Source organism: Strix aluco, chromosome 3 (genome assembly GCF_031877795.1).
Source record: "Strix aluco isolate bStrAlu1 chromosome 3, bStrAlu1.hap1, whole genome shotgun sequence".
Lineage (NCBI taxonomy): Eukaryota > Metazoa > Chordata > Aves > Strigiformes > Strigidae > Strix > Strix aluco.
Window position 1 is genome coordinate 97,340,973 of NC_133933.1, and position 12,428 is coordinate 97,353,400.

Below are 12,428 nucleotides of genomic sequence, written 5' to 3' on the forward strand. Positions count from 1 at the left end.
ACACTGGGATACTGCCAGCTCAGGGGTCAGATGAAGGCAAGTGAGCCAAAAGGTGTTTAGTCTTTAGAAGAAGCTTGAGAAACATTGATCTGGCTAAAATCAATACAGTCCATTTGTACCTGCTCCAGAGACCACTAAAGGCTATGAAGCAAGTCACTTCATTGACTTCACTAGGTTTCCAGTTTTCCTGGTTGGATAAACTTGTGCTATATTTAAACCTTAGTTGCCAAGCATCCTTATGCCTTAGAGAGGAAGTCAGCATAAACCACTGCTGGCAGAAATTGCTGTCTAAAGGCACAGCTCAGGTACAGACAGTGAAAGAGATAAGAGTTTGGTGTGAAAGTTACTTTCAATTCTCAGTTGTTTAAAACATTTTAAATACAGACCGCCTCACAATACCGTGGTGATTCATCGTTTTTCCTTCCCTCTTTGTGATTTCCTCATTTATATGTTTGCATTTTTAAGCATGTTTTAAAGAACTGTTCCAGCATGGAAATAGTGTGGATGCCGATGATTGTAATGATTGTTTATTTAATAACAGTAAAGTTATTAAAGGGCATTTCCATTAAGTAATCAATTTCCACAGAAGAAAGTCACAACCAAAAGAAATGGAGCCGAGCAGACTGACAAATAAGCGTTTTAAAGCTTGTATAATACCTTCACCACCACAGCAGTCTGTAAGGGACCCAGTGGTTAGGAATAGCTTTCAGAAGGCAAGACAGGAAGACAACCAATAAATAATAAATACAGTTCACAGAAAAGAAAATGTACTAGTGGGTGAAATATTAAATGGCTTTCTGTATGGAAGAAGAGATTTGATGGAAGAATCTGCCACAGAAGGTCAACAAAATTATATTCAGTCCAAGCAATGTTTAGTCTTCAGTCTGCAGTTTGCATTGCTCTCCAATTTAAGATCCAGATATGGCCATTATCCCAGTGTAAAGCTGGCATTTTACTATTCACATGAAGGGCATTTTGTCTGTAGTGTAAAAACTGCTGCCGCATCAGAAAAGAAGTAGGTTTCAATTTTTACATGTGTAGCATCTGCAATACCTGTTAATTTCAACGTTCTGGTTCCTACAACATCTAAAAATCAGATTCATTATTAGTAGCATTTTTCTTAACACTCAATTCACAGTATTTCAGATAAAACTTTGAAACTAGAATTAGAAAGCAATGTGAGTTACTATGCCAGAAATACATCAGGTCCCTTCAACTAATTGTTACCACTTAAAAGCCTCAACTTGTCAATAAATTGTTGTGGAGATCTTACTGTTCTAACTGTAATGTAGACTTTTTAGCAGATGTTTGAAGAAAACACATTATTAAGAGCTTTTTGCTGGATATTCACTCTAAATACTGGCAGTGAAGCAAGTCTCCAGGTCAAAACAGTCATTTAAATAATATTGCAAACATGAGCCCCAAGCTAATGTGGCTTGATACAGTGATGAACTACAGCTGCCTTAAGCCTTCCTTTTCAGATCCTTATTTCAAAGAAAGTTAGTTCCTTTGTTAAATGTTGCTATATCCAAGGCAATATTCTATGTGTGCCTGTGGTTGACAAATTTGTTTGTTTTGCTTAAGATCTAAGAAACTAATTCACCTGAAGAAACAAACCAGCCTTACAGTACCTGAAATCCAGGACAGGCAAATTAGCACAACTGAACCAGAACTGCAGGCACAAGCTGGGGATTACTCTTGTAGAGTCAGTAGGATTTCACGAGACAGACTCGAGAAATTCCAGACAGGTCAGACTGAGGATCCTGTTATTCTTCCCAGAGGCAGCACAACAAAAAGGAACTTTTGCTCCATAGCAGAAGCCTTAAGAGTTGGAATCAGGCAACTGGTTTAACCATTAGCTAAAGATAGGTATTTAGTTGTACTCACCATTTTTAACATTCATTTTAATTGACGTGAGATTCTTGTTTCTTAAAGGTAGAAGAAAGGTAAGATGAAGAAAAAAGAAAGCCTATAGTTCAGAAGTCTTAAAAGTTGAAATGTAAAATGTCTCTATCATACAGGAATTTCCTCTGAATCTGGATACAGTTATGTTTAGTGACTACAGTAAGATTCTCCATTCAGTAAGTCAGCTCCAGAAGGCAATTTAGACAACCAAGTCTAGAGACAGCGTCTAAGCCCCAGAGGCATCCTGAAGATCTTCCTGAAGTTCTCCCACTGTCCTTGTCTAGTCAGTGTTTCAGTTGTGACTTGACTAGCACTGCAGCTTCTGAACCTAATCGAGCTCCATAATCTAGGTATTCTTGTATTTCCTCTAAGGGCTTTAAGTCAAGCCACAAATTCATGATCACTTAAAGTCAGGATGTAACCCCACACTGGAGTCAAAAGCTGTAATCCTGTCTTTGTCACCTGCAGCCAAGAAAGTACTCACTTCCATGTGGTTGTCCCTTGAGCTGGCAAAAGTGTTTGAACTCAGCTGAGGAACTGATGTGAACTACAAGGAATCTGGCAAAAAGCATAAAGGCTAGCTTTAACATAGCTTACTTCCAGGCTCTCGGGCCAGAAAAAGGAAGAAGTCAGGCATAGGAAACCAGTGGCTGTTTTAAAGTGACTGTGGAATCATGAATGCCTCCTAGTAGATCAACTACCACACAAACGTAGGGGTAGTGCTGCCTATTTTAAAAAGCTGTTGATTGAAACCTGTCTTCAAAAGTAGGAGATGGGCCCCCCTTCTCACCAGTATCTGAGGAGACTCAGACCCACATCAGCTTCAACCAGGTTCACCAGTGGCACTGACAGACAGTCAAGGGGGAAGAAGGTGGCATTCTGATTCCCTCCTGTAAGGCTGTGCTGTTCTGCATGGAGGGCTTCAGTATTCACTGAGCAGAGACAAGAGAGTGGTTGAGTAGTCAGGATATTGAACTAGGAGGAGGGAGCCCCCTGGATTCTGGTCCCTGTTCCAAAGGCTGCCTTCGATCATGGCCTTTTGTGAAAAGAAGGATTATAAGATGAACTGTCTGTGTTCATCCATCCTTCCATCTGTCCTTCGTTGATGAGTAACATTGAACACTTCAACCAACTTCAGCCAAATCTGACAAAGCAGTAGGGGTCTCCAGAATAAGAAGTTCTTCCAATGTAATGAAAAGGGCAACAGAGGAGCAAGATCTTATCAGTGCCCCACTGCACAGAAGAATGTAGCATGATCTTACCTTCATATAACATCAAAGTATGAACACAAGAGAGTGATGTCAGAAACACCACAAGGACAAGCTTTGTTTAGACCTCAGATTTTACTAGGCACCAAAGAATCAAACTCTGATACAGTGATCCATAGGAAAATATTAGGACCTTTATTTACAGGGCTTGTTGTGTATTCTACATTACAGGATTACAATGCAGAAACCAAGTCTTCCTCTGCCCAGGTGATCATCTAGAGTGACTCATCCTCATGCTTTCTCTCTCTTACCGTTTTCTCTGTATTGATTTTTTTTTTTTTTTTAAATGAAGTGGAACAGTTTCAGTAGCAAAATGCACTCAACTCATGGTAATAATCATAGTTACAGTGCTTCCTCAGGAACTGAGCTAGCTGAGAAACAATCTGTGTATTTTTGGTAGGATGCAATGTCAGCTGGAGAGATGCCCTGTTCTGGCTGACTGCATGGGCGTATAAGCAGCCGTGATAACTCAAGCCCAGCAGTGGGAACATAGGGCTGAGGACAGCAGTTAGGTGGAGAGGGGGAAGAGCAGGGAAAATGCCAGCCCATTCATGACCATCACATATGGACTGAGAAGGTGCACCTGCAATTCTCCAGATGATCTCTGTGATTTTAAATCTAGTTCCTAGTAAGTTTTCCACTGTGTTCCCCACGCAAGATCCCATCACCTGAATTACTGTTACATATGAGTATTGCTAATGTAGTCATTAGCAGAGCAATACATTTGAGTAGGTGTGACTGAAAATGAGGGAGCACAAAACTTCAACCCTAATGCCTGGGGGATTTCTCTCAGATCGGTAAACAAGCTAAGTAAATAATAGAAGAAAACCAGAGATTTTGATTTATTTTGCCCACCTTTCTTTCCTTTCATGACACCCATTAGTGTGATTTTTCAAAAAACAAATAACACTTTGTGACTCTTCTGAATATGCCCATAGAGTATGCATGTTACCGCATTTAAACCTCAAACCACTTTCAGCACATAGTAATTACCATCATGTGAGTAATCTCCAAAGTCACGTTAATATATTGATTCATGCCAGTTGGATGCCAAGTCATGTTACTGCCTGAAATAGGCTACACATATTCTAAAACATGCTCAATATTTACATGAATATTCAGTAATTCTCATCAGATGTGGAAGAGCATGTCTTTAAAGAAAGTAAGCTACTGTCCTGCTGGGTTTCAGGTGCTTGGCATAAGCTGCAACAGTCAGGACAATTTTCAGAGCAATTACATGTTCCCATCACATATCAGTGGCTGATTTCACTGAGTCACTTTGTAACCTGTAGTTTGCTGGCAGGGGTTTCTGTGAGCTCATCTTTCGAACTTGTTTTCATTTAGGGGAATGTTTTTCTTCCCTACGTCACTGTGAGTTACCCTCTTTCCCTTAATTTTGCCTGAGCTCTCTCAGGTAAAACTATATGCAACATTTCTCATTATAGATATTAACTTTACTTTGAATCTTACTCCCTACACACTGCTCTTACTTGGCTTTTTGGAAGATGCAATCAGGGTTAACTACTCTCAGATACAGAGCTACCAGCTCTGAGAGTCAGGTATGAATCACTCGGGTGTGAATGGTTCTTCACTTTAAAAACTCTTCAGGATTTTAAAAAGTACTGATGTATGATTCTCTTCTGTTGCTTGGACATGCATTGTCTGTGGTACATACAGTTTTGTATCATCTGGTGTTGTTTGTATATATTGTAAGAAGAAATTAAACTTCATATGTTAAAATGTCAGTTGATGTACTTCATTATATGAAGTGGTATTTTTCATAGGCCAGCTGTTAATGATGTGTTTCCTGGAGAAGTTCTGATTCACATCAGTGGGATGGAAAGCAGAATTAGCAGTTTTACATTAACTTAATTTTCTTTTCCTGTCATTAAAATAAATTGTTTTGTTTAAGTGAATTCATAGCTTCTTGAAATATTCACATTTATAACTAGAAAAATTTATGTAATCATATCCTACAGATATAATCATATTCCTGCAGGGGGTGGTCCAACAGAACTCTGACAAAATCTGCCCTACTATAATTTTAGCTTAACAACTCCTCAGACACCTCTTTTAGTAACTAGAGAGTGTGTGTATATATGCATGTGTGTGTATAATACATATATATAAGCATTACAAATGCAAACAACTGATAGACAAATGAAGAGCATACACATATGTGTGTGAGAAATGAATGAACAAATGAATAATAGAAGTGGAAATTCTTTGCTTTTTTTATTATTTCTCCTACTCTTTTCTGCATAATTGCTGTATTTGGTCTGTAGAAGGAAGACTGATTCAGAAACCTACTGTAGTTTTGCTGTTCATTCAGTGACTGAGCCTTTACAGGGAGCTTGATATTTTTCTGCTACCCATTTAGTTTTTAGAATTTTGTATCTAAATTCCATATTAATATATAATGTGCATAGTGAATATTAAGAAAAAAATTGTTTCATATACAGTTTGTGTGATTCCCATTGAAGTTAATGGGAGGATTTGCCTGAGGTTACAATCTGATATTAATTAAATGCAGCTTTTTACATCACATTCCGCAAGAGCTTGAAGTTAGAGAACAGCACTGGTTGTAAGTTAAAATCTTACTGTAGTTTGTGGTTCTTTCACAGTCATTGCTCAAAATTGGTAGAACTGGTATATATATCTTGTTGAAAATCATTTGTTATCGATAAATTATATGGAAAAGAAACACTTTCCATTTGGGAAATTCTATTATTTCATTTGCCTGAACCTATTTTCTTGAATGTTACCTTAGACCTGCTTTTCTGATGCACCATGCATGAAAAGCATCACGGGCATCTGCCATCTAGTGGCAAAGTCCTGGAATTAAGAGTACATGGAAAACGTGATTTTTATTTTTTCTGATAATGTAACTTAATCAAACATCTTGCAAGTATTAGTTAGGAAGCAGACAAAGGCAGAAGTCAATAAAAATGTAAAAGGGAATAATCATATGATTAGTGTCATTTCTTGGGTCGTGTAAACTTTGAAAAATCTTCAGTCTATTAAGAGGAAGGAATCTTAAGAAAAATAGTTTCAATTAAGAAAACTAGTATTTCTGAAAATGTATTATTGTATGTTTCTAGCTAGCAGAGGTAGGGTTATATTATTTGACATGCATAAAATATACCTTTTCAGAGAACAATGTCATTGGTAGCTAAATTCTCATATTAAAAAAGTTGCCTGTAAGAGCAGTTTAAATGGATAGAAGAACAGAAGACCAGGTCATTAGTATTTCAGCAGAGCCCACAGATTAATCAGGATCAGGAATCTCCTACGTGACACGCACGGCAAAGTTAACCCTGCTTTCAGAGACCATGCCGACACTTAGTTTTGCATGCTGTGGCTGAAATTTATCCCCATTGAAGTCAGTAGCAAAATTCAAGAAGACTTGCTGAATAAAACCAGCATAGGTTTCTAAGCCAAATTTAAATAAAAAATGAGAAATGACCCCATACCTCCTCGACATCCCTATTTCAGGATTGCCAGCAGATTTACAGGATACAGGAGACCCAACTCCAAGTCTTCCTCTTACCTGATTCGGGAGTGGGACTGGAACCTTGGTGTCCCTGTGGTTTAATCCATTCAACTGTATTTTCTTTTTCCCTATGGATGACCAAATGATGGTCTTGACACTGAAGTGGAAGCCAAGGGCCTCTGAGCCCTAGCCTGGTACTAATTTAGTTTACCTTTGTAGCATTTGCCATCAACCAGTGATGTAAGTGTATGAGACATTTGTAGAAGAAAAATGCTTCGCAGTGCCATTGTAATTGTTCTTCTTTAAAGTAACTTGTAATGTATTTGCAGCTTCATAAAACCAAATGTTTTGCTGTCTTTTCTTTTAGAGAGTGTCATCATTCACCAGTTACGCATGAACTCTAGATGAGTTACTGCCCCCACTCTATGCGCTCTGTGTGCACTACCCTCCTTGCCAGTTGGATGGATCACTGTAGAAGCTCTCTACCATCAACACCAGGGTCACTTGTGCTACTGATTATTCGTGGAAGTATTTATTGCTTCCATTAGATTTTATATATTTTTTCTTGGTAGAGCTTTAAGAATGAAGGGCCTTGCTGATGTTTTGAAAGTACATAGAGAGAGAGAAGCAGTCTTTCTGCCAGCTGAATTTCACTTTTATTTGCAAAGCCACGTGCTTGATTTTGTTTGATGTTTGCCGTATAATTTATTTTTATAATACACTGTGTAAAGTAACTGTCCCAAAGTTGCAATTCCTGTTGTCCATGGCGCATTTATTTGTAGAATACACTGTCAAATTCACAATTTGATATTTTTGTAATAGAGAGTATGTAAAGAAAGAAAAATTTAACTTCAGCAATGTTTTGTGTTTAAATGGAAAAATATTCAGCACATTTTTTTGCCACCATGAGATTCTGTGAGACGAAATACTCTGAAGACTGCTGTATGGAATTTGTACTATTGCAGAATATTTCTTGCACTGTGTGATGGTTTGGCATAAAATTAAGTATTAAAGTCCAATGCCTTGAAATACAACCAGATTTACTCATTTTAAACAATGTAAGCCAGTTTTTAAAGCTGTGATTTTTTCTATATAATGTATGTTTTTATTTCTGCCTGTACCAAAAAAGTTGATTTTCATTACACTGTAACTAATAAATTTTCACAACTATGCAAATGTAATCAAGTGTTTGAATTTTAACTCTGATTTCTTAAGGTTGACAGTATTCATGTATGTATTTGTTTATAGGGTCAGAATGTATGGCTTTGGAAGTTCCTTCTTCTGACTGGTATCTCATCGTGGTATCACAGTGATGTACATAGTAAAACTGATTCAGATATTAAGATAGGGAGAGGGATCTGTCACCAATCCCTTAATGACTTAATGGTTTCTAAACTTGTGCTCTCACTGCATTGGCAGAGATGTTTGACTGGTACGATCAGAATATTTAGCCCTGGACCAGTAGGACTGTATAAATGAGATGCCGTGCACTCTGCCATATGCTGAAGGGCACGTTTTACAGTGGTGACTGTAGCTTTTCAAATAGCATCCAGAGAGTTCTGTGGCAGCTCTACTTAAAAAGATTTTTGAATGAATTATATATAAAGCTGGATACAACCCAGGCAAGGTCTTTTTTTCTTATACATTGCATAATGAATTATTTTTAATTAAGTCACTGGCACATATTTAAAATACTGCAGATTTTTTTAATTGCAGAAGCTACTGGGAGAAACTACATTTTGGAATAGAAAACAGCGTTGCTTGCAGGAGATATGCTGTGAGATGCCAGAAAGAGTGCATTAACTCAGTGTCCCACTGAGATGACTAGGTCACAGTTCATCTTTGAAGCTGTAATATCGCACTGCTGTGTAGTCAATTTGATCTTCATGGGAGCCATGGGAGCTGCTTTTCCTTCTAGACAGGAATTCTGCAGCAAATGCTGACACTGTAGAGAACCAGGATATTCTGGGACCTGTATAAACTTTCTTGGAGTTGATCTGCATTGTAAAGAGTTTGCTAATACAGCTACACTGAGTAATCAAAATAAATGCTTTTTATCCTTGCAAAAGAGTCATTTTGTTGGTATAGCTTATGCTTCAGTGGTACACCAAGTTTTTTAAGAAGTGGTTTTTTTTTTTTCTTACAGCAGACAATGTATGCCAATAACATAGCTGTGTCTGTAGATCATATTTTAGAGTGAGTTGAGAAGAATTCCAGCTTTCGGAGAGTAATACAGCTGAGGTGAATAAAGTTTAGTATGTGCCACATTTCAATTTGCTGTGCAGTAGAATGAACATTGTAATGACCCAGATCTTCCATTTTCAAAGCATTACTGGCGAATCAAAACTTACCCATGTTAACAACTACATTGAGCTCATCTGGAATGAAATTGCTGGCTATTTGAAAGTGACAGTGACATGCCTGAAATAAACTTCAGCTTTCAAATATGAGTAAGATGTAAGTAAAATCTTATTCTGAAATTGAGTCTGGATTTAAAAGGTCCCAATCAAAGTAGAAAATATTTTTCCTTGTCTGGTTTTTAATATAAAGCCGATTCAGTATGAGTGTATGTGTAAATTGTCCCGTTGATTTATGATTCCTAAACAACTATATAAACATTTACAGTTTCGCAAATAACATTAAATTTTTAAGCTTTACAAAATAAAGGTTTGTTTAAAGCATAAATACCGTTGTGGTGTATTTGAAATAATTTAGATTTTAAAATATTTTTTATGACCTGCAGCACTTTGGAGTAGGAGACTGGTGACACTGGTCATAAAAAATCCATGGTGATATACACAATTTCATCACTGATAATGGTTTATGCAGGTAGGACAATAAATTCTGATCTGACACCTGGCAAGCAGCTGAAGTATTTCACAGAAATGCCTGGAGGATAAAACTCAACATGTGCAAAGGGTACTTTGACAGGTGTATTTCATCTTCAATGCATTTATGTTCCTGGTCACTTTTTTACATTACCTAATTTGGATATGAATCTAAAGCAAGTAAAGAAAGTGCATTAGCCACATAATTAGCCCATATTTGGGCTACACTCAGGAAGAAATCTATTAATATAGACTAAAGACATGATTAATTTCTACAAGTATTGTCATTTTAAAGGAAGTAATCAGGAAGTGCTTCCAGACCAAGCCAATGTAGAGGCTACCTTGGGCTATAGATATTAATAGCTTTTAAGCAACTGAAAATCGGTGAAAGATCGACTTTTCTCTTAAAGATCTTACTATCTAAAGACGATTGAAAGACCTGTGTTAGTGTAATTATAGGAGATAAAATGTTTCAACCTATTAAAAAAATCTCCAATAATTTGATTTTTAGAGAAAAACTCTACAGCCAGTGAGGTTTCCTTTTGCTTCATAGTGAAACATAATTGGACCAAAGAGGAGACAAACCTGCCTGTTTTGTAGAACCATCTCTAATGTAGAGAACAAGATATAAAATGGAGGTTACCGCCCTGACTGTTCCTGACTGACTCTTACTGTGAGTCACTGGATTTTAGCTCTTCTTCTGAACAGTAACATTGAAGTTGAAAACTTCATATTTAATGCTTTAAGTAATGTAGATTTGCTCCCTGACAGTTAATGCATTTTATTTGCCTCGCCTGTTCTAAATATTAGGGGGTTTAACTGCACAAGTTTTTATTTAATTAGGGTTTTTTTTAAAGAATTATTTAGCCCTTTCCTATTTACATCTTTTTGTACACTGTTAAGGCTCATTTTATACCCCTGAAATCAGACTTCATTTTTCAAAATAAAATTTTGTAATTTTAGCATTTAGGTAGTGTGATACATATTTGCTTCTTCCTTACCTTAAAAATGTAACACACCAAGGCCTTGACAATATAATATGTCTGTGTAGCACTCATTGCTAGATGAATGCCTAATAAATCAGTTTGCCACTCCACGTATTAGAAAAGAAACGTTATAAATGTATGTTTTAATAAGTATTTTTCTTTTTTTTTTTTTTCTGTACCCATTTGTCTTATAACTGCACACAAACCAATGTGAAGCATACTACAACACACAGCACCTTACTGTAAAATTTCATGAACGTGAAATTTGTTGATTGTACTTGCCTGGACATAAATGAGTTTGCCTTAGCGTAAAACTGTGAAATAATACCCAAACAAGATTTTGGCTTACCAGTGAAAAAGTAAAACCAATATACTGAAGTATTTATGCTGATATTCTTTATTTCTTTAAAGAATGGAAAATATACCCTGTGATTGCATCCAGTTATGTTACTGAGGAAGTAATTATTTTGGTAAAAAGAAAAATCATGCTTCTAATTAACCTGGTTGTTACAGTGCAAAATATATGTATAGACCAAGCTTACAGATGAACATAAGGCCTTAGATAGAACTGACTGAAGAGAGCTAATAGTGGATCTGATCTGTACGATATATTAAATAGTTTCTGTTTCACATCATGCAGAATAGCAAGTAGAGATTAGTTCAAACACATCACTTCAGTTGTTGCTTTGTCAATATGACAACGCTTATTCCCACATCAGGACTTGTCCATGAGGATGTGTACCATACCACACCTTCTCCTGTTCAAAATCAGATAGCAGCTGGTTCCCACCAGGTAGGAGGAAGGAAGTTCTCCTGTTTTATCCTTTTTCCACATTTCCCAGATTTATCCTGGGCTTTTGTGGCCATTAGCATATCATTTGATACAAATGGAGCAGATCAGCACATAAAAGTTTTGGAGATCTTCACACCTCCGTCGGACATAATTTGAGGTTTTCCTGAACTCGATTTAGCCTGGCCCCTAGGTGAAATGTCTCCCCTGCAGGTCGTTTTGAGTTTTTTTGAAGGAAAATTTTCACATCAACCTGTTTGCTTGACTGAGGGCCTCTCTGCAAGATCCTCTAGAAATTCCTTGCCATCTCACAGCACAGGTTTCTAAACCTGGGTTTGTTCCCTTGGGATCCCAGGTTGCACCTCACCACATTTCCTGTGAAGCTGTGGGAGTAAAAGTTACTGTAGCTGAAGGTGGTAATTGAAAACAAAAGATAATAAAGGGTGGCAATAGGGACAAGGCACTTAGCTAGGGGGAATGACAGCAAAAGGTAGGGCCCACAAGATGATGGAAAGGATAAATTAGGAATGAGATATAGCTTTAGCAGATGCCACAAAGAATACGATTAATTTTTGAACCCTATATAATTATTTAGACACCAAATTAATTCTTAAATTTTAGATGCCTAAGTGTCCAAATTTCCTGTGCAGTCTTTGAAGAGGTCTTTGGAGTCGCCACAGACTCTGCATTTGCACAAGTCGCTTGCTCCCCCCAGTGGTCTTTGTTGATGCTTTCGATTCTTCAGAGAACTAAACGGCATTTATTTTAGGAAAACTGTTCCACAGGCAACTAAAAAGTCTTAGACTGGATCAGATGCTTATAAAGTTATTTAATTCAATAGCTTTAATTATTTTTTCCTAAGATCAAGTATAAATAAATACTTGCTGATAGTGGCAAGTAAGGACAGCAGAGTCCTCATAAAAGAGACATTAATGTAGAAGTGCCAATAAAGTGAGAAATATGGGCTTTCAATTTTGCATTGGCCTGAGCCATGCCTGATAAAGCAGGCATTCTGGCATACAAATACATACTCCTGCACTGCTTTCCACAGGTGACTATTTAATGAATCGAATAGAACCGAGTAGAAGCCGTATGGGCTCCTAACACCACTATCTGTTATCTGCCTTCACTGCACTCCAAATCACTCACACACCTCCT

The 12,428-nt window shown here is 37.2% G+C and overlaps 1 protein-coding gene across 4 annotated transcripts in view; it reads left to right on the forward strand.

Annotated features, from left to right (window-relative positions):
- The window catches only part of FILIP1 (filamin A interacting protein 1), a 111,659-nt gene extending 102,308 nt beyond the window's left edge, over nucleotides 1-9,351 (forward strand). For all 4 annotated transcript variants that reach the window (XM_074819736.1, XM_074819737.1, XM_074819738.1 and 1 more), the window contains one exon: nucleotides 7,034-9,351. Coding sequence is in view for 1 of the 4 variants with exons in the window: in XM_074819739.1 (XP_074675840.1) it covers nucleotides 7,034-7,074 (41 nt within the window). In the remaining 3 variants the exon portion in view is untranslated. The remainder of the gene's footprint in view (nucleotides 1-7,033) is intronic.
- The last annotated feature ends 3,077 nt before the right edge of the window (nucleotides 9,352-12,428 follow it).